The sequence below is a fragment of the Lithobates pipiens genome, unplaced genomic scaffold (assembly GCF_037356315.1).
Source record: "Lithobates pipiens isolate NorthernLeopardFrog02 unplaced genomic scaffold, aLitPip1_a1.2 Scaffold_25, whole genome shotgun sequence".
In the NCBI taxonomy this organism is placed as follows: Eukaryota; Metazoa; Chordata; class Amphibia; order Anura; family Ranidae; genus Lithobates; species Lithobates pipiens.
This window is the reverse complement of record NW_027507787.1, coordinates 96,500,099-96,522,461: the sequence shown is the minus strand read 5'-3', so window position 1 is coordinate 96,522,461 and position 22,363 is coordinate 96,500,099. Positions and strand designations below refer to the sequence as shown.

Sequence of the window (22,363 nt, the reverse complement as noted above, 5' to 3'; positions counted from 1 at the left end):
ACTTCGTTATTAGGTGCCGTTATTAGGGCAGTGACACCACCAGTGGGCACTGCATATTAGTATTCAAAGAGTTAGATGCATGTCTCTGTCGATATGTTTCTCTATCCTTTCTGTTTCTTTGGCACCTTTTCATCCTTATGATTAATGATAAAATCACTTTGTTGTTTTGGCAAATCCATCTAACTTTTCTTTTATTTCTTTACACAGGTACCCTATATCCAGTCAGGAGAGTGAATTTCCCTCTTTCAAGTGCACCTGGGAGGGGCATAGTGTGGGAATGGGAGGAGCTTCCACGTCACTGGATCCCATTTGAAACAAGATTTTCCATCTTGATCCAGGATGCTTTGGAGAGGCAGCAAACGGGTGTGCGCCTTGGGGAACCCTGCAATGGATCTCACATTTGCTTTCAGACCATGACCCAAATTGAATTTCCTTCTCAGAAGAGGATTAGAGTCAGAGCTCGAGCCCAGATGCCTTACCCAAAAGCTGCCATGAAATGTCCTCCAGCGTACCATGTTGCTTTACCCCAATATATTAGCGCTTGTTCAAATTCCAAACATGGGCCCTTAACAGCTCAACAACAGCCTGGACTAGTAAATTTTAACCAAGAGTTTGTTAATGGGAATCATGGATTATTAAACTCCAGACGAAGAACCATAAGCACCAATCAAGAAAAAATGAATCAAGGTTTGGCAAATGCCAATCAAGGACTTGTGAACATCAACAGAGGAATGCCAAACTCAAACCAAGGACTAATGAACTCAAACCATTTTTTAGTCAACTCCAATCATGTACCCATGAACACCCACCAGAGGACAATAAACTCTAGACAAGAGCCATTGTGCTCCAGTTATGGGATGGTTGATTCTAGCCTCATGCTGCAAAATGTAAGTCATGAGCTTTTGAATGCCAATCAGATCTCAGTGAACTTTAATTCTGGAGCAGTGAATTATAGTGCTGGTCCTATACCTTCTAATCATGGGATTGTAAATTCTAATGATAGATTAGCAAACTATAACCAAGGCCAAGAAGATTGCAGCCAGGAACTTATTAATTTTGATGCTAATGTGATTCTGCCAAACTATGGACCTTCTTCTTACTGTGAAACTGCTTCCAATGATTCTAGTTCTGAATCAGGGAGTCCAAACTCAATGTTGCTTGACTCAGACATCAGCCCACAATGGGCCGCTGTACAACATGATTGTAACATTTATAATTCTACCCCTGCATTAGCAAGGTCTAATTCTAGGCAGTCAAATTCAAGAACTGGGCTAGCAAGATCAGAATCAAGATGCAGAGACTCAAGACCCGAGCTAGCAAGATCAGTATCCAGGCCCGGAGACTACAGACCAGCATTAAGTAGGGCTAACTCAAGACCAGAAGAAAACCAAGTTGTGATACACAGGTCAGAATCTAGGCCTACAGAAAGTAGGCCTGTATTGCTGAGATCGAACTCTGGGCCTAATGACTACAAATCTGGATTTGTGAGGTTAAATTCTAGACCTGGGGAGCCTAAACCTGGATTAGTAAGGTCTGACTCTAAGTATGAATTTTCTGCATCTGAAATTAGACCTTCTGACTTTAGACCTGCACTATCTAGATCTAACTCCAGGTACAATGAAATCAGGCCTGCCCCAGTGAAAACAGACTATAGAAATGTAGCTTGTACGCCAGGATATGGAAGGTCCAATTCTAGACCTGAAGATAGCAGGCCTGAACTACTTAGGTCTCAATCAAGGTCCACTTCTACTGACTCCAAGCCAAGTTCAGCTAGCCCTCACCATAGAATTAGCCATGCAAAACCTAATTTAGTTGGCAGGAGTCTTTCCCATTCAGCTTCACTTAGAGGGAGTAGAAGCCCTCCTCCATGTGCTTGCCCGCAGTGTATTCTAGTGCAGAGTGTGAAGTCTGCTAGCTGGCCAGGACGCCAATTGGACAGCAGACCAGCCAAAGCTCAGCATCATGACAGCCAGCGATGTGAGAAAAGTAAAGATCTCACTAGGTAAGTTCTGAAGCCTATTACATTGTTTAATATGTGTTACATAAAAAAATGCCTTTAAATTCTTAATTTTTTTTTGCACTTTGTAGGGTGCCTCCAGTGCCTCTCAGTAACATAGAAGGCTCAGGGATGATCCCACCAGCCCTAGCAGGTATCAATTACTATGCTATACTGTATACTAAAAGTGAGCTATGACACACACACAGCCAATATCATTAAATAAACACTTGTAAACCAAAGCTTGCAGACACAGTACAGGGGGTACATGTATTAAAAGAAAATGTACCAACCCTTTTTTGAGTCCTGCTTATGCTTAGCAGACACATCAGATTACCCACTGGCTCCTTATATGTTTTATAGTCCAACAGTAAGATCTCTCTACCATGATTTAGGACTCTGTTCACACTGTTTTTGGTATTACAACCCACCTTTTTGTCTTTTAGCTCCCCTGTTACATTCTCCATAATACAAAATAAGTACAGATCTAAGCAGGAGAGTGGGAACCCCTCATAATGGGTACAGCGGGTATGCAGACCCTGGAACTCAAAGATCTCAGCAGTCCCGATGTCGTAGCAATCTGGCTGTATGCTATGCACAGATGTAGATGTACTGTGCTCATATAAGCACCCATTTCCGTCTTAATGATATAATACTTTAGCTTACCTTCCAACACACTCATCCCAATGACAAACAGGAAGTGATTGCCCACAACAGGCAAGCACTTCCTCAGTACAGAAAATGATATCACAGGGAATGACATACATTAAAGGGGAGGGCACTCACAAGAAAAAGTGCACACACCCCCTTTTAGTCAGCATGGAGCACAGACAATAGTGTTTCAAAGTAAACAGTATCTAGTGAGCTCATTCTACTGGTTCTTACAGGCTTGAGACAATCTGCGGGGACATTGCTACTGGTGTTGTCAATATATGGTACTAGTATATTAACAAGGCAGATACCAATGTCCTCTTATTAAAGCAGATATGTATCCAAAAGGGATAACGTAGCCACACAGAGATAAAATAATATGTTTATCTCATGTGGACTTCGCTTCTCTAATGCACATAGTAATTTGAAGGCAAGAAGCCCAGCGTATTGCTCTTGGTACCTACAAACCAACAAACATCCACAGACACAGAGAACACGTCTCAAATCCCATGAGAAGGTTTTCATACTGACTGTTTCTACCACTGGTCTCGATTTGACCCAAGTACGCTCTGCTAGAGTGCTCCTCGATTAAACCAGACACAGGGAGACAGATGACAATCTATAAAACACACATCCTAGAATAAAATGTTATACAATCAAATTTCCACAACACCCAGGAGTTAGAAACTGTCAAGTCTAACACCCATCATCTACCAAACATAAAAAAATGTTAGTTATTGAAGTGCCCTTTGGTTACTTTATAAAAGCAAAAACAGCTGCAGTCACAATTTGAAATATCAGAGGTGCCTGCATTGGTAAAGAATACCATAGGCCAAAAACGTGGGACTGTTAAGCTATAGTGGAGCAACTACTATACTTTGAGAGCTTTTAAGACCCCCATACTCACAAATGGCTTGTAATTATGATGGAAAATCTCACTGACCAATAGTAAACCGCACCAGAGTTAAGAGGCTGTTGACATTTGCAAAAAAGAATTCCTGCCTTTTGGACTTCCAAGGTGCATAGACATGCATTCTTTAAAGCAAATGGATCATTTAACCACTTCAGCCCCGGAAGGATTTACCCCCTTCCTGACCAGAGCACTTTTTGTGATAAGGAACTGCGTCGCTTTGACTGATGCGACGTTGCACCCAAACAAAGTTGACGTCTTTTTTTTCCCACAAATAGAACATTCTTTTGGTGGTACTTAATCACCTCTGTGGTTTTTATTTTATAGTAAAATAAAAGAGTGACAATGTTGAAATAAAAGTAATATTTTTTACTTATTGCTATAATAAATATCCCCAAAAAGCATATAAAAAACAAATGTCTTTCTCAGTTTAGTCCAATATGTATTCTTCTACATATTTTTGGAAAAAAAAAATCACAATAAGCATATATTGATTGGTTTGCACAAAAGTTATAGCATCTACAAAATAGGGGATAGATTTATGGCATTTATTAATTTTTTTTATTATTAGTATTGGTGGTGATCTGCGATATTTATCATGACTGCAACATTATGGTGGACACATCGGACACTTTTGACACTATTTTGGGACAATTGTCATTTATACAGCGATCAGTGCTATAAAAATGCACTGATTACTGTGTAAATTACACTGGCAAGGAAGGGGTTAAACACTAGGGGGCGATCAAGGAGATAAGTGTGTCCTAGGGAGTGATTCTAACTGTGGTGGGGGGGTGGGCTCACTACAACATGACAGAGATCACTGCTGCCAAAGTTTACATAGGCGTCTCCCCGTTCTACCGCTCCATGACACGATCGCAAGCCCCTGGTGGACATTGAGTCCGCGGGACCCACGAGCATGGTCATGGAGTACGCGGCAGGTGCATGTGTGCCCCACCGCCGGTGCACGCGCTCTCATTGCCGTGACTTAAAGGGGACATACCTGTATTCTCATTTGCCCAGCCATACCATTGTGCCGACCTACATCATCGTGCATTGGTCGGCATGTGGTTAACAGGGTCTGACAATACTGACCTCATTCTCTTAAAATGCTGGCTGTCTGGGTTATCTACTTGCTTAAAAAAAATTTAGTCACTGACCTGGAAAAAGTCTGCATATCAATAAATTCCTTGCCTGTATGCTTGTTCCAGATTTGTGCTTCCAAGTACTGAAGCAAGACATTTATTATAATTGCTAGGCAGCTAGCATTTTCAGAAACAGAAGTCAGAAATTATATTCCTCATGTTCCTCATGTGCCACTGTGCGTTTATTTCCCTATTCCTTGGAGAAGTAGCTTTGGGTGGCTTCAGTTGGGACACTAATTATGTAGAACAATTCAAAAAGAATTGTTTATCATGGACCTGCCTTAACTTTACCATGGGGGCTTAGGGTTGAGATTTGGTCCGACGCCCGTAACATAACAAAAACAAATCCATTGCTTTTTTCTTTAGGTATTAGCGGCCTTCTAATGAGTGCAGCAGGACTTCCTGTCTGTCTATCCATTCCTGCTACCCCAATACTTCATCCACCATCAGTAAAGAAAAAGGACATTCGACCAGTACCTGGAATCCAAGGGAGCAGCCGGAAGATAAGCAACAAAAAGAGTATGTCTTTCAGTTATAGGCTACGTTATAAACATAACTTAATAGCTTTATTTTTTTATAGTTGCTATTCATAAGATTCTTATTTATTTGAAAAGTTTACTCGTGCAGTGACCACTATTTTACCAGGAAGTCATGAGGAAATAAGGATCTTCCCCAGTACACCTTGGTATAGTGATAGTCTTGTGCTTTGTTCACATAAAGCAATAGGAAAATCTAATGCCATAATTTGTTTCTCAACTGATGGGTCCATACATGTGCATCTTGGTAAAGTTGAGCATCAATGTTTACTGTATGCTATGGTATAGGGGAGAAAGGCCACTATAAGGGGAAGAAGATACATCTGACCCTGGCTTACCAAAGAAGAAACCATTTTTTAAATTGGAATGATCACCATTTCCCCCTGATCGGTTGGAGTGGATGGGGCATGTGATGCACACATAGTTACATAGTTAGTAAGGTTGAATAATGACACCAGTTCAACCTGAGAGGTGTCTACAATTGTCCCTATCCCTGTACATTGCACACTCACATAGGTCCCTACCCTCAAGGAGCCCACAATCCAAGGTCCCCATTCATATACTAGGGTCAATTTTGAACAGAGGCCAATTAACCTACCTGCATGTTGTTGGAGTGTGGGAGGAAACCGGAGTGCCTGGAGTAAGCCCACACAGGCACATGGAGAACATGCAAACTCCAGGCAGGTAGTGTTGTGGTTGGGATTTGAACTAGTGACCCTTCTTACTGCTAGGTGAGAGTGCTAACCACTACACCACTGTGCCACCCATATGTGTATATGTTCATGGTACAAAAGTTTTTGCAAAATTGCTTTATTGCTCATTATTACATAGAGGGCATCTTCTAGATTGTAAGATCTGACGAGCAGGGCCTTCTGATTCCTCCTCTATTGAATTGTATTGTAACTGTGCGGTCTGCCCTCATGTTTTAAAGCACTTCACAAACTGTTGGCGCTATATAAATCCTGTATAATAATACTAATCTTACTAGGGCTTTTATTGGCAGCACTATATGATCCCCTACTGCCACCTGTTGGACCTCCAGAGGAAGTACATTGACATTTCTAATTCCGCTGCCAAATTTCAGGGCTTTTCTTCTCATGCAGTAGTGGTTATTAAGTATATTTTCCTCTCCCATCCTAAAATGCCAACCTTTGCCTTTTTAACAGGTAAAAAGCCAGAGGAGATGATCAAGCAATTCCTGCAAAGAGTGAAGACTCCATTGGCAGAGGTATCAGTGTATTATCTAATCATATACTTTTCTTTGTCCAAGTCCTCTCAGTGCTGATGTTTCAGTTGCTGGACATCTGTGTTTGCATTATTTGCTGAATTCTTATATGGGATGCCTCAAAAATTCAAGGCCTGACTCCCTCAAATCTGAAAATTATTTAACCACTTCAGCTCCGGACCAATAAATACCTTAAGGACCAGAGGTCTTTTTGCAATTTCGCACTGCGCTGCTTTAACTGGTAATTGCGCGGTCATGCAATATTGCACCCAAACAAAATTTGCGTCCTTTTCTTCCCACAAATAGAGCTTTCTTTTGATGGTATTTGATTGCCTCTGCGATTTTTTTTTTTTGCGATATAAATGGAAAAAGAGCGAAAATTTTGAAAAAAAAAGATATTTTCTTCTTTTTGTTATAAGAAAAATCGAATAAACTAAATTTTAGTCATACATTGAGGGCAAAATTTATTCAGCCACATGTCTTTAGTAAAAAAAATGTCAATAAGCGTATATTTTTTGGTTTGCGCAAAAGTTATAGCGTCTACAAACTAGAGTACATTTTCTGGAATTTACACAGCTTTTAATTTATGACTGCCGATCTCATTTCTTGAGGTGCTAAAATGGCAGGGCAGTACAAATCCCCCCCAAATGACCCCATTTTGGAAAGTAGACACCCCAAGGAAATTGCTGATGGGTATGTTGAGCCCATTGAATATTTATTTTTTTTGTCCTAAGGGATTGAATAATGACAAAAAAAAAAAAAAAAAAATTTTTTTTACAAAAAGTTGTCACTAAATGATATATTGCTCACACATGCCATGGTTATATGTGGAATTGCACCCCAAAATATATTCCGCTACTTCTCCCGAGTATGGGGATACCACATGTGTGGGACTTTTTGGGAGTGTAGTCGCGCACGGCACCCCGAAAACCAATCACCACCTTCAGGATTTCTAAGGGTGCAAATTTTTGATTTAACTCCTCACTACCTATCACAGTTTCGAAGGCCATAAAATGCCAAAATAGCACAAAACCCCCCCAAATGACCCCATTTTGGAAAGTAGACACCCCAAGCTATTTACTGAGAGGCATGTTGAGTCCATGGAATATTTTATATTTTGCCACAAGTTGCGGGAATATTACAAACTTTTTTTTTTTTGCACCAAGTTGTCACTAAATGATATATTGCTCACACATGCTATGGGCATATGTGAAATGACACCCCAAAATACATTCTGCTGCTTCTCCTGAGTACGGGGATACCACATGTGTGGGACTTTTTGGGAGTCTAGTCGCGCACGGCACCCCGAAAACCAATCACCACCTTCAGGATTTCTAAGGGTGCAAATTTTTGATTTAACTCCTCACTACCTATCACAGTTTCGAAGGCCATAAAATGCCAAAATAGCACAAAACCCCCCCAAATGACCCCATTTTGGAAAGTAGACACCCCAAGCTATTTACTGAGAGGCATGTTGAGTCCATGGAATATTTTATATTTTACCAAAAGTTGCGGGAATATTACAAACTTTTTTTTTTTTTTGCACAAAGTTGTCACTAAATGATATATTGCTCACACATGCTATGGGCAGAAGTCAAATTACACCCCAAAATAAATTCTGCTGCTTCTCCCGAGTACGGGGATACCACATGTGGGGGACTTTTTGGGAGCCTAGCCACGTACGGGACCCCGAAAACCAAGCACTGCCTTCCGGATTTGAATATAAAATGCTACCAAAAAACCTGTTAGCGATGGCAGGGATCAGGCCTGACTCTGCGATCGCTGCAGTTATGTGTTTAGTGTTTTGTAAGTGACAGTGATCGATCGATACTGCACTTGGGTGGGCTGGGCAGAGGGGCAAAACGCAGGTGCCAGCAGGTATTTGGGCTGATCCCGCTAACAATGCGTTTTTTTGGAACCCTAAACTGCTGGGGACGCTAGTATAGATCTGATCAGATCAGATATTGACCGTAAAACCTAATTGATATCACCCGCCGGGTGATCAGGGGGTTAAACCTTTATTGGGTAATAAATGGTGGGTGCCCTGATGCTATAAAAAACAAACTAACCAGAGTCACCCGTAACACTTATACGGTGATCAGTGGTGAAAGGGTTAAATAGGAGCAATCAGGGGGTTCAAATTTTTATTAGGTAGTATATGGGGGTCCCTGGCGCTATATAAAAACCTGACGGGGAACCTAAATAACTAACTGGCTAACCAGCGTCACCAGTGACACTTATACTGTGATCGCTGGTGAAAGGGGGTGAAAGGGTTAACTAGCAGCAATCAGGGGGTTAAAACCATTATTGGGTAGTATATCGGGGTACCTAACGCTATAAAAACCTGGCGGTGAACCTAAAAAAATAACTAGCTACCTAGCGACACTAGCGACACTAGCGACACTGATGCAGCGTTCAGAAAAATTATCGCTTAGTGACACTGGCAAAAGGGGGTGAAAGGGTTAACTAGCGGCAATCAGGGGGTTAAAACCATTATTGGGTAGTATATCGGGGTACCTAGCGATATAAAAACCTGGCGGTGAACCTAAAAAAATAACTAGCTACCTAGCGACACATGCAGCGATCAGAAAAATGATCGCTTAGTGACACTGGCAAAAGGGGGTGAAAGGGTTAACTCTAGGGGCAATCAGGGGGTTAAATCTTTATTGGGGGGTGATAGGGGGCTACCCTGGACCTAACACTAACTGTCCTGACAGTTTTTACTGTCACAACTGACACTGAATGCATTGATCAGTAAAGAAATGATCAATGCAATCAGTGACACTGTAACTGGGGGGGGAGGGGGGGCGGGGGGGGATCGGGGGGCGATCGGGGGGGGGGGTCGGGGGGGGGGGGTCGGGGGGGGTTTGTGTGCCTGTGTGTACCTACATGTCAGTGTAGTGTTGGTGCACACTTACTTTTACTCTTCTCCTCGTAGTCCGGTCAAAAAGACCGCCCCGAGGAGAATGACATCACTTCCTCCTTCCTGTGTAAACAATACACAGGGGAGGAAGCTTCTCATTGGCCAGGAGCGATCCAGAGGGGGTGGCCGAAAACCAACGGCCATCCCCTCATCACGGAGCGCTCCTGGACCGAATCGGACCACCGTAACCAGCGGGAGGGGGTCCGATCGGACCCCCCACCCGCTGGAAGGCAATCACGTAAATGTACGTGATTGTGCCTGCCTGTGCCATTGTGCTGACGTACATTGGCAATACGGCGGTCCTGAAGTGGTTAATGGGTTCCTTTGGGGTAAAATTAGTTAATAAAGGGGGGAGGGGTAGTGTTGGGGGGGGGGTACCATGTATCTGTTTGTACTACATTGTTGACTCTTAACTGGGTTGACACCATTGGGTGGCCTTGTATGGGCCATGGCTGTCCGACATGAACAGGGAATTCTGGCTGGGCTAACTTAGCAATGGAGACTCCCTAGAATATAAAAAATCAGCATGTGATGCAGCTTGCAAGAATCTACACAAAGCAAACATTTTATTTTTTTTTGTAGTTAACTTCTGAAGTAGATTCAAAACGTTTTTTGAAATTTTGGATACAGTGGGAAATGGTTAGGTTTTTATTTTGTCACCAGGGAGATTCATCCTTCCTGTTTTATCCTGGTGAGTAGGGATGAGCCGAATACCCCCCGGTTCAGTTCGCACCAAAACCTGCGAACAGACCTAAACTTCGTGTGAACTTTAGAACCCTATTAAAGTCTATGGGACTCGAACGTTCACAATCTAAAGTGCTCATTTTAAAGGGTAATATGCAAGTTACTGTCCTAAAAAGTGTTTGGGGACCCGGGTCCTGCCCCAGGGGACATGGATCAATGCAAAAAAAAGTTTTAAAAACAGCCGTTTTTTCAGGAGCAGTGATTTTAATAATGATTGAAGTGAAACAATAAAAGTGTAATATTCCTTTAAATGTGGTACCTGGGGGGTATCTATAGTATGCCTGTGAGGGGGCACATGTTTCCCGTGCTTAGAACTGTCCCTGCACAAAGTGTCATTTGTGCAGGAAAAAAAGTCTTTTAAAATCACTTGCGGCTAAATTGTCGGCTCCCCGTAATACAGAGAACACTCAAACTCTGTATTAGCCGACAATTCATTCATTCATTGATAAAAAAAAAAAGCATTGGGGTTCCCCTAAATTCCATTACCAGGCCCTTCAGGTCTGACATGGATATTAAGGGGAACCCCGTGTCAAATGAAAAAATTTTTTTTTACGTGGGGGTCCCCCTAAATATCCATACCAGACCCTTCAGGTCTGGTATGGATATTAAGGGGAACCCCACATCAAATTTAAAGAAAAAATTGATGTGGGGGTCCCCCTAAAAATCCATACCAGACCCTTTATCCGAGCACGCAACCTGGCAGGCCGCAGGAAAAGAGGGGGGGGGGGGGCGAGAGAGTGGCTCATCCCTACTGGTGAGCATTTTCAGAAAGTGCAAGGAAATCCAAAATGTTACATTCATCAGCAGAACAGGAGATGAGGAGAAATCTTCCAATAGGTACACCTGTTGCAACTATCCAAGATGGGAATTTCCTCTCTTTTGAGGGATTGTTCCCCCTTCCTGTTGTGTCTCCATTTTAGGATGTGGAGGGAAATAGAACTAATGGGACAGAGGTTTTAATTTTCCCCTACTCTAATTAAAACAAGATACATTTTAGCTTTAGATATACACAGGGCTGGATTAATGTAGGGGCTATTGGAGCTGTAGCTCCAGGCCCCTACCTTAATATAGGCCCAGCCACCCAAAAAGGACATGGAAAGCAATGGGCCAAAGGGAAGAGATCTCCCCTGATGGGCCCTGCATTCCACATGCACCGCCTGGGCAGGGTGGTGGGATTGATAATGGGCACTGCATGAGCAGTCCTAACAGAAGTCAGGGGCACGCCAATGCAGGGTTCCTACAGTCTGGGGCTTCCATAGTGTTAGGCCTGCGCAGCTGCACTCTTTCAGCTCAGAGTGAACGCCAATGCACGGCCCTTACAGAAAATTGGCAAATCAAATGCCAGGCTTCCCTAGTGTTATGCCTGTGCGGCTGCGCACTTTTGAGTATGGGCGCACGCCAGCACAGGCTCTTGGAAAGCAGAAGGATGCCAAGTAAAAGGTCCACAAAATCCTCAGCACCAATCTTTTATTTTTATTTTTATTGTGCAACTATAGCTTATCTTTTATCTTTTTACTGTTAGGACTGTGCTCTTTGCAATCAGCCAATGACAGATGGAGAAGTGGGCAGATTATACCGCTGCAGCCATGCCTATCATGTTCGCTGCCTGGCACCTCTGTACAAGGTAAAAAAATCTTTGTATATATGTATTCTAAAAAGTACAACCACATTTAGAAGCAAAGTTGAGCCTCTCTGACTAAGTCTATGCACAGAATTGTACAGAGCAGGGGGGTCAGGGACATTGGGGATAAGTCACTCCTCAAACTCATTCAGCTGTGTGTGTGTCTGTGTGTAATATAAGCTTTTGTAAGTCAGTGAATGGACTTTTTTCAGTAGAGCAGCTAAGATTTGCCTGGTAAAATATGAAAAGATGACTGATGCTATATCTGCTAGCTTAAAGTCTGATACTAAAGTCTTGTTTTTTTTTTGTTTTTTTTTTAAATAAACATGCTATACTTACCTGCTGTGTGCAGTGGTTTTACACAGAGCAGCCCATATCCTCCTCTTCTCTGGTCCCTTGATGGCGTGCCCCCCCAGCTAGTAGCTCCTGCTCTGTGTGTCAATTCATTAGCGGTGCCGCAGCTCAGCCCCTCTCCCCTCTCTCTCCTCATTGACTCACTGACTTTGCTTGACAGCAGCGGGAGCTTATGGCTCCTGCTGCTGTGTCTCAGAGAATTGGGAAGGAGAGTCACAGGTAGCCAAGGCTCTCATGCAACATCGATGGATCGAGATGGGACTCAGGGGGGCAGCTGCACACACATAAGGTTTTTTACCTTAATGTATAGAATGCATTAAGTTAAAAAACCTTCTGCCTTTAGAACCACTTTAAAGCTGAACTCTGTGCAGATATAATATACACAGATTAATGAAGCTCTATGTAGATAATACATGTATTTTGTTAAATGCAAGCAATATAAGTACCAGTCTTGACATCTGACTTATACAATCCATGTATAGCAGAGCTCACATTGAGAGAGGGAGAAGCGGCACAATGAGCCAATCCCCAGCACTGCAGTGCTCACAGTATGTGTTTACAAGTAACTTGCTGATAGAAGCAGAGACCAGTGTAACATAGAGATGAGCTCATCAATCTCCTTTTTCACTGTCCAGTTACAGGCTGTGAAGGGTCAAGACCTGTAAGTGTTAAATAACTGCCGCAGAGAAAAATTAGGTCATCTGTTCTCTCAAACAGGGCTGTGAGGCAGAGCAGTGTGAATCTCAAGACTAGATGGACAAAGACAAATACTCAAACAAATAGTTCCCATTCATCTGTGCCTTTAGTTGTATGCTTCAAGCTTTTCAGTAGATATTATGACAAATTTAGATGCTATATAACTGATTAAATAAAAAATAAAAGAATATGATTATAATACTGTATTGTTAAGAGGGTTGCCACCTTTTCTTCAAGCCAAACCCTAACCCCATAGCGGCACAGGGCACTTATTTTTGCCCGTAGTATACACTATAGGATTACACCTTTTGGTACCCCATGCAGAGTAGGAATGCGGCGCGCTATGCGCACTGTGGTGTACAGTGGGTATGGCCAAATTGCTCTGGCTGACATCACCCCGTGCCCCCCCCCCCCCCCCCAGTGATGCAGAATCTGTCCGCAGCTCCATATGGCAATCTTAGTTAATAGGGGAGCCACAGCCCGGTTTAAATAGTGTGTCCAGGTTTCAGGCAGACTGAAACCCGGACACATAATTCAAAACCTGGACTGTCCAGGTGCATCCTAGATAGGTGGCAACCCTAATTGTTAAACTGTTCATGAATAATTTTTATTGGGATTGTGTTGTTCTTGTGTATTGTTTATGGGTCTGTTGTAATTTTCACAGTTATTACACAGTCATCCCAATGTTATTGCTAGATGGGCATTCACTCAGTGCAACTATACAGTAATGCTTTCATTGCTCATATTTAACGTTACTGACCAGAAGAATCTGCACACTTCTTCCTGGTCAGAAACCGAAGGCATTGAAACAAGAATGTAAACGCGAAAGTTAGGCAAATAGTTATTTTAGAGGAATTTTTTTTTTTGGGGGATTTTATTTAAGAAGCTAGTTAATAGTCATCATCTTCTACCTAAAACCAAATTACTGGTTTTGGGTGGCCTTGCCATGTAATTGACTAATTAGGCTTGCCTATGGCTAAGAAAATGTTGCAAACCATAACATTGTTCTCCTGCCTCTTACCAGGATGGCACTTTGCGCTGCCCTACATGTCAGACATTGCACGGTGTGAAGATTGGGGCTCAGCCTCCAGGGAAAATGTCTTTCCACATCATTCCTCATTCCTTACCTGGATATTCTGAGTTTGAGACCATACGTATCATCTACCATATTCCTCCTGGAGTACAGGTAAGCCAGCAACCCTACCAGTCAAAAGACTGCTAATGCCAATCAGGAAACACTATCATTATGCAAAAGTCAGCACCTAGTCCCTAATATCAACAGCCATATGCAGGCTAGTCTTCCTGTTTAGAAGTGATGTACTATGAGTGTGCCCACTGCTCCTCTCACTCAGTAAAAGTGTATAATTCACAGTGTTACCTGGGAGAAGACAATAGACTCTCTACAACTCGAATTTGATTATGTATGCAGGCTCTGTTTCCTGCTAAATCTGGCCAAAGGTGGATCGAAATTTAGCAAGGACCGACCAAGTTTTGATCCATCTATGGTGGTTCCTATTCGAGGGAAGTTGATCAGCAATAGACTTAATCAGCAGTGATTGGTATGTTCTGACAACAGAGGAGTCCTACTGTCAGAATACAATAGCGCAGTGGGGAAGATTCCTCCAATCTGCCTAGAATGTGTGACTGGGGGAATCTGATCAATGTCCTGCCAGCCTTAGACCCAAGATACCATTTTAAATGAGCATTACTAAAGTTTTCCTGCTAGCCAGTACAAAAATCTCAATTATACGGTTTTAGGATGTATATTTTGTGAACAAATTACTTTCTAGTAGAAAGCCTGCAACTGTTCATTGAATATAGTGTTTGTACAAGATCTGTTATGTCTATAGAGCACTGTCTTATATCAATGGGTAACCATTTATCTGATATACGGATTAAACCTAAAGGGACCATGCAGGAATCTATATATGAAATACAATAGCTCAGAACAGCAAACATTCAAATTGAAAAAGTCACATAAAAATGACTTTCAGGTGAATGTTGTGATAACAACTCAAGATGAAATGAAAATATATTATAGCTTGCCTTTAGGCTAGGCCTCTGTCAGTCTCATGTTTCTGGCTCTGGCCTTGAAGATTGAGGAGTTTAGGCAGCACACTAGATTTATACGTGTTGCAGCATCCACAGAATTTATCAGGGGGATCTTATAGAAGCAAGAACTGACTGCACTGAACTCAATAAGACTTTATTGGTTTGCAGGGTCCATAATGACTGCTCGAAAAGAAGTGCCTGTTGCACTGGTTATGTCATTAATGGTGTCATTTATTTACTACTTAGGGTCCAGGTCAGCCCCATCCAGGGATGAAGTTTACTGCTCCAGACTTCCCTCTTCACTGTTACCTCCCTAATACAAAGAAAGGAAGAGAGGTAAGTGTACATGCACAATGGCAGTAGTGGCTTTGGTCAACAAGTGTCAGATTTGTTTTTCACCTTAATGCCGCGTACACACGATTGGGTTTTCCGACAGACTTGAGTATTCTCATTTCTGAGTATTTCTGTGTGGCATTAATGCCTTTTATCAAGCCCCGGTGTGTGCACTGAGACCTGCTATGCAAAAAAACTACAAATGGTGGTACTTAGAAAATAGGAACCTATTTAAAATGCATATTCAAATGTTTACATTTTGGACCTTTCAGGAAATGAAGAAATGAGCACACATAGGAATTGCAGGGATAAGGACAGTCAGTTGTATAAGATAAATGGTGGGTTGAACCTTAGCAACAATTACCAGGAAGGCCATTTCTCCATAAGATGGCCACACACATTACAATTTCCATGTAGAATCTCTATACAACCTCTTTTATACTTAAAACAATTACAGCTTGCAAGATCCTGCCTAAACAAGCCATTCAATTTATATTCAATTGAATAGGTTTGTACACTACAGTCAGTAAATATCTAAAGACATGCTGGTAGGTTAATTGGCTTCTGTCAAAATTGGCCCTAGTATATGCATGTGAGTTAGGGACCTTAGATTGTAAGCTCCTTGAGGGTAGGGACTGATGTGAATGTACAATGTATATGTAAAGTGCTGCGTAAATTGACAGCGCTATATAAGTATATGAAATAATAATAAGGAAAATTGTATAGTCAGGTTGTCATATGTGCTGCCAGCATCAGATGGTTAAAATGCAAATATTGATGTTTGACTGGATTATGCTTGTAGGTGTGAGTAAGGCTGGGTGGTAGGCACCCAAGAGGGAAAAAACAGCATACAGAGGTCTTTTGAAGAACATTTCAAACACACTGTAACAGAGTCTGTCGCAGCTTCAACCGAAAGTAACACTCACCGATAGTTATGCAGTACTTGGGGAGAGCAATGTTTGAGGACTGACAACACCTGGCACAGGAGGCAGCTGATAGGCAGCAGGCAGCTAGATACTAAGGTTCCACACAGCAATGATGACAACAGTCCCTATACTTCCCTCCTCCACTGGAACCTTTCCCTACACTAGGTACATGCTCCCTATCCATCCGATCCCTGTCCCTATAATCATAACCACATGCAAGTGCATACCACTGCAGTGAGGCAATGCTTTTTTATAAGCACTGCGCTCATCAAAGATGACTGCATGTGTCATCTGGGGCAGGAGCGTCCAATATGACCATTGATCACCGGATGACATGCACGGAGGCCTAAGAGGAATGTGGGTTCCTTATGTCCTCTACTCCCTCTGCATGGTAGTCGTGTAAGGTGCCAACTCTGTAGGGAGGTCAACCTATGCCTGCCTACATGCAGAATTACTATTTACATTAATGTAAACTGCCTTTAAAACAAAATTACCCACCTCTCAGAAAACTATGTAACAATAAAAACAGATGTCAAATGCTAATCTATCTTTTGTAATTCTACCATGGAACCAACACAACACTGACCTATGAAATACTAGGCATTTAACTCATGGACTCTGTCAAAGGGGAGGATCAGTGTGCAGCTACAGCCACTAAGTTGATCTGCTTAGTCAAAGTCCACCAAACCCCTTCAAAAGAAGATGCGACCAAGCCCTTGGTCTTGTTCACATGACCAATGATGGAGAGCTCCCAAAGCAAAAACAACAATGTTTCTGTTGAGCTGCCTTTGTAGTCCTGATGCTGATATTTAATGTTTGTTACTAGCATACTTACATCATTGTATCTTGCTTTACCCCTAACCTTGGTTTGTATAATGCAACTTTTGGTAAATAAAGAAATTGCAAAAAAAGAACAATGTTTAAGTATGTAAACATACTGTTGGTTGCAGTGAATTTTGCTGTTGTGTATATACATAGGGTTGCTTAAGTTCAAACAGTCCAACAGAACTTTCCCTGACCCAAAGGCCATTTGATTTTGGATGTATCAAGTATACCAGATCTTTTTCTGTGATCCCTTTTTTTTACACCAACAGGAAACAATGCTGTTTATTTAAATCCTCCATTCTGTTGTCATTTCAGATAGTGCATCTCCTAATAAAGGCCTGGGAGCGACGCCTCCTCTTCCCTATCCTCCCATCCCGAGTCCCCGGTGTCCTGGATTCTGTCTCAATCTCCCGGATTCCACTCAAGACCGAGTTTGGCTCTAACGTAACTGGCAAGGGCTTCCCTGACTCTCGTTATCTGGACAGTGTCTTGCGGCAACTACGGGATTGGGGAGTGTCAAGTGACTGACCCAAAGTGACTCTTGACTCTTGACATACCAGCATAGTTTGCTCAAAATTGTTGCAATGGTTACATTAACCAGTCACTCCTCATGTATTCTGTTCTCTGCTTTTAGTGCAGAAAAAAAGTATTTACTTTTGTATATATATTTCCGTGTTTGTACATATTTGCCTCTACTCAGAGAACAGGTTCTTTGCAGGCTCTTTGCTCACCTAAAGCACTTTTTTGGTGCATTAGCTCACTAGTTAAAGGTCTAATCCATTTTTAAAAAAAGTACCCAGGGGCAGAAGAACTACAGATGTGTTCTTCTTACTCCCCAGGTCTGGCTCCATGGGGATTAGGCATACCCCCTACTCAGGGGCAGAAGAACCACTAAACTTGCTATGCCTACTCTCCTGCACTGGTTGCATGGACTTATTATGGTGGTTTACCCCATCAGTTCCCCCTCTATTGCAGCACAGAGGCAACAAAGTCAAGATGGCCATCAACAGCCTGACTCCAGCAAAAACCTTTTTTAGTATGAAATATCATGGGCAGAGGTCACAATCTCTTAGTTTTTTAATATCATTGGCACTGTAGAGGTTTTACCACATTTTCTGTTGTGACACACATCACTTGAAGAGGAAACCTTCCAAGTGGGAACATAGATGGTCAGAAAAAAGTCATAACTCATCCTCTTCTTGCGCTGGAGTTTTTCATTCTGCAATTGAGATTTCACTTCATGTCCTGTTCTGTCTTACACCTATCAAAAACACAGGAAGTGGGGCAAACTCTCCAAAATATAGACAAAGACAGCAATAGAAAATGACAAAATTAACAAAGTCCAAACCCTGCTAAAGACATGTTGGTGGTTCAGAGCACACAGTGATGGGTCTGTCGGCACTGGTTACATCAGACATTGAAGGATCTAGAAGCCGTGACATCAAAAAGCACATGGCTGGTGTAAACAGGGCACCTAATGGAAAGATGTGGGCAAATGCTCCTAAGAAAAGTTAAAAAATAAAATGGAGGCTCCAAAGAAGCTTCTGTTGATGAAGGAACCTTGTAAGGTGGTGCCCTGGATAGTGGGTGATGGTATGTGTGAGACAGATGTGACTGGTGCTGATCAGGGGCCCGGTCTATGTGCACCACTGGCTCAGACACTCTTTGTGGCCTCCCCAACACAACTCCAGCATGAGACTCTTATTAGCTGGATTGCTACTGTGCCTCCTCATATTTTCATAACTGTCAATAAATACTTATATTCCAGCTGAAGGGATGAGGTCAATCTTAGCACTGAACCTTAAAAAGACCCCTTTGGAGATTTTTTTCTCCTTTAGCAGAGGGCAGAGACCAGTTGCTTGGTTGCATTTGCCCCTGCTTTTTTGAGTATGCCTAGAAACCTGCAAAGAATTTGCACCTGATGTCCGTCTGCTAGTTATCAACCCGTCTCTAGGAGATGAATCTTTCACTACTGCAATTGGTTTATTTGTTTAGAACCAAACAATATATGCTAGTTACATCATAATTTTAAGTTGGCTTTACCCAGTATAGAGAAAAAAAATAGGATTGTCATTCCTGCCAGAATTGATGCTGAATAATGGTGAGTTGGAACAACTGTGCAGCTTCCTTAATCTCTATAAAATTGGAAACAGTGATGTCTAATCTTTATAGTTTCCCATTGTGCATCACTCAGTGACAGGCTTGTTGACAATAAAGGGAGTTCCCTTTCTTCTGCTACATTCTCTGTAATGCAACTGTGCTCACCTGCCCGTGGCAGGTAAGCACAGCTGGGAACATAAGTCATATGTTTATGGGCACCCCTCATAAAGACCATGGCTGGTGGGTGACTGGGTGGAGCTGGGAACCCTCAAAGTTAATTAGTAACAAATTGTCTGAAGATATATTTCCCGCCAATATAATAGGTGAGCAGGGGTACCCAAAACTAATAGAGTCAGGAAGTATGTGAGGGGAGATTATGCGTTGAAGTAGCTAAGAGATATTAGAAACAAGGGACTGGCTCAGATGAACAGGTTCCACCTATAAATAAAATACTTTTTTGGGTGAATCTACCCTTTAAGACTCTTTCAGGCTGGCCCTTCTATTATATTGATGATGGTAAAATTGGTTGAGCAATCAGATTTTATTTGGTGTGGCTGTCCTGGCGATAGAACGTATAAAAAACATGGCAGTTTTGAACTTAAAGTAATAGATTATTCTTCTCATTGAGAATTGGCCAGAGATCAGGAAAGGAACAATGCTTATATATGTGTTTATAATACAGCTTATAATGTCCCAGTGTACCTAGAACATGGTGGAAAAGACTGAAATATGCAGGGGTTTAAAGTAACCACTAATGAGGTTTATTTATTAAAATTGGAGAGTGCAAAATCTGGTGCAACTCTGCACAGATACCAATCAGCTTCCATGTTTTATTGCCAAAGCTTAATTTAACAAGCTGAAGTTAGAAGCTGATTGGTTACTATGCACAGCTGCACCAGATTTTGAGTGCACCAATTTTAGTAAATCTCCACCAATGTCTCTTAGCAGCCTGATATGCACCAGACTTGGTTCAAAATGCACTTCAACTTATTGTTTACTTCTTGTGTAAAAAATCCATTTCTAGGCTGAACATTGTCATATGTATATATGAAAGGACCCAAGTTTTGTCATATTTGGCCCTGACTCTGACATGGTTACCTGCATAATGTATTTGTGCTATTAACACAAAATGTATATACAATAGGTACTTATCAGAGAATATTTTAGGTACAGATAGTGATGTCCATGGTATTCAATCAGATTCTGCGTTTGTCAACCATAAAATGGACCCTTGCTCAAATGTTAACATAAAGCTATGCAACAGTTTTGCTGGTATGGATAAGGACTAACAGAAGGACTTGCCCTTCCAGGATAAAATGCTGCTCCATCCTCCATTCAGTCCTTTCTCAACCAAGTCCATCCTTCCATCAGACACAGAGTTCTACATGGTAAAATGGCCTTTTCCTGCATTTCTACAATGATAAGGCACCCTATGATTTTTCCCGATTCAACCAACAGGTGAACCTTCTGAAAATGCCCGTAGTACCCTAGATGTCATTCTCATCCAATGGCTTCAATACTTTCTACAGTCTGTAGACTTGTTCCCAGACAAGAACTCAACAAGTTGTCTAAATTCTTATTAACAATCCAATTTGTATCAAGTTACTCGATAATTGCATGTAGAGTCAGCTTAAGAATATTAAACCAAATGTATCATGTGGGCTAAAGTTTGGATACTAGACCACCCCTCCACCATGATCTTCCTATTATTATAGGCATTATTATGGTGTTTCCACCTCTTCACCGTTATTTGTTTCTATAACAGCCTCCATTCTTCTTCTTACAGTCAGTGTTCCAATTCTTCCCAAAAGTGTTCAGTAGGGTTTAGGTGGGGGCTCTGTAAGACCCCATTCACACCTGAGCATTTTGTAGCTTGAAGCCTGAAGCTACAAAACGCGAGAGGGGAAAATAATCTATTATTCTCAATGGAGATGGTTCACATCTCCACTCCATGTCGCCTGAAGCCGAATGCCTGAAGCTCAAACAAGTTCCGGACCCTTTTTTGTCGCTCGAACTGAGTAGATTTGGGCGTTTTTCTTTTAACATTGGTGACCTTTTGCCCTGCACAAAATCGTGGCAAATCGTAGGAAAAAACGCAGTAAATCGCCGTAAAAAACTCTGCAAAATCGCGGTAAATTCAAGCGATTTTCTGCTTGAAAACGCTACGCTCAGGTGTGAATGCAGCCTAAAGGCCATTGCAGTTCCTCCTCATGGAACTGGTCAAACCATGTGTTTATGAAGTTGGCTTGTGCACAGAGCAAAGTCATGCTGGAACAGAGGGGCCTCCCACCAAACTGTTACTACAGGGTTGGAAGTGCATAGTTGTCTAAAATTCTTTGTATGTTGTAGCATTAACAATACCCTTCACTGAAAACATCGGAACTCAAAGAATTTAGAGGGGTGTCCACATAAATATTTCTGCATAGTGTAACCTGTTAGCCGTTACAGTTTTGTCCAAATGTAAGTCTTTGAGCTGGGTTAGTAACTCTTGGAAATTCATATTTTACATCCAGGTATTCTGGGCATCAGTTATCATATGCATACTGTTCCTGCTTGCTCATAACCACCTTCCAAATGTTTATATTTTAACCAGAGCAGGTTAGAGCATGAAAATGTGGATTTAAAGCCTGACTTCAAGAACATTGTATATTTGCATCTAATTTTCATCTTTTAGGTCCTGTTGGTAGTCTCTCCTCGTTTCACAAAAGGAGGTTATTTCCCTATAAATCCTTTGGTTCAAAGGCTATTAAGAGAAGCTATATTAGAGACATTTTTTTCATTGGCTACCAGAATTGTATTGCAAGTTAATTTTTACTTTGTTACTATGTGTGTTTTTTTTATATTTTTATATAGCTTTCTGATAAAAAAAATATTGATATAACACAAAATGTTATCAAGTGGAGAAATCTAGAATACAAAATGTGTAAATTGTTTGTACTCCTGGCAAAACACATCTTTCATTAATAAAATTGCAAAGTGCAAAGTTCTTTTTATCTGTGTCTACTGTCTACAGAGGACAAGGGGGCACTCTTTACGACTGAAGGAAAAGAGATTTAATTTCCAAATACGGAAAAGTTTCTTCACAGTAAGAGCTGTGAAAGTGTAGAATAGACTCCCTCAAGAACTGGTTCTGTCCAGCTCCGTGATTGCTTTAAAAAAGGCCGGGATTCTTTACTAAATGTACATAATATAACTCGGTAATAGCATTTATATGTAAAACCGATCCAGGGAATATCCAGTTGCCTCTTGGGGGATCAGGAAGAATTTTTTTTCTCTGCTGGAGAAAACTGGATCATGCTTTGCTGGGGTTTTTTGCCGTCCTCGGG

General features: G+C 41.7%; 1 protein-coding gene across 2 annotated transcripts in view; it reads left to right on the top strand.

The window, feature by feature from the left end:
* The window catches only part of LOC143930425 (uncharacterized), a 71,402-nt gene extending 49,379 nt beyond the window's left edge, over positions 1 to 22,023 (top strand). For both annotated transcript variants that reach the window (XM_077454733.1, XM_077454734.1), the window contains exons 2-9: positions 208 to 2,002; positions 2,089 to 2,150; positions 5,069 to 5,221; positions 6,405 to 6,466; positions 11,653 to 11,754; positions 13,826 to 13,987; positions 15,100 to 15,189; positions 17,253 to 22,023. In XM_077454733.1, coding sequence (XP_077310859.1) covers positions 208 to 2,002; positions 2,089 to 2,150; positions 5,069 to 5,221; positions 6,405 to 6,466; positions 11,653 to 11,754; positions 13,826 to 13,987; positions 15,100 to 15,189; positions 17,253 to 17,465 — 2,639 coding nt within the window. In that variant the 3' untranslated portion in view covers positions 17,466 to 22,023. The remainder of the gene's footprint in view (positions 1 to 207; positions 2,003 to 2,088; positions 2,151 to 5,068; positions 5,222 to 6,404; positions 6,467 to 11,652; positions 11,755 to 13,825; positions 13,988 to 15,099; positions 15,190 to 17,252) is intronic.
* Positions 22,024 to 22,363: the final 340 nt, after the last annotated feature.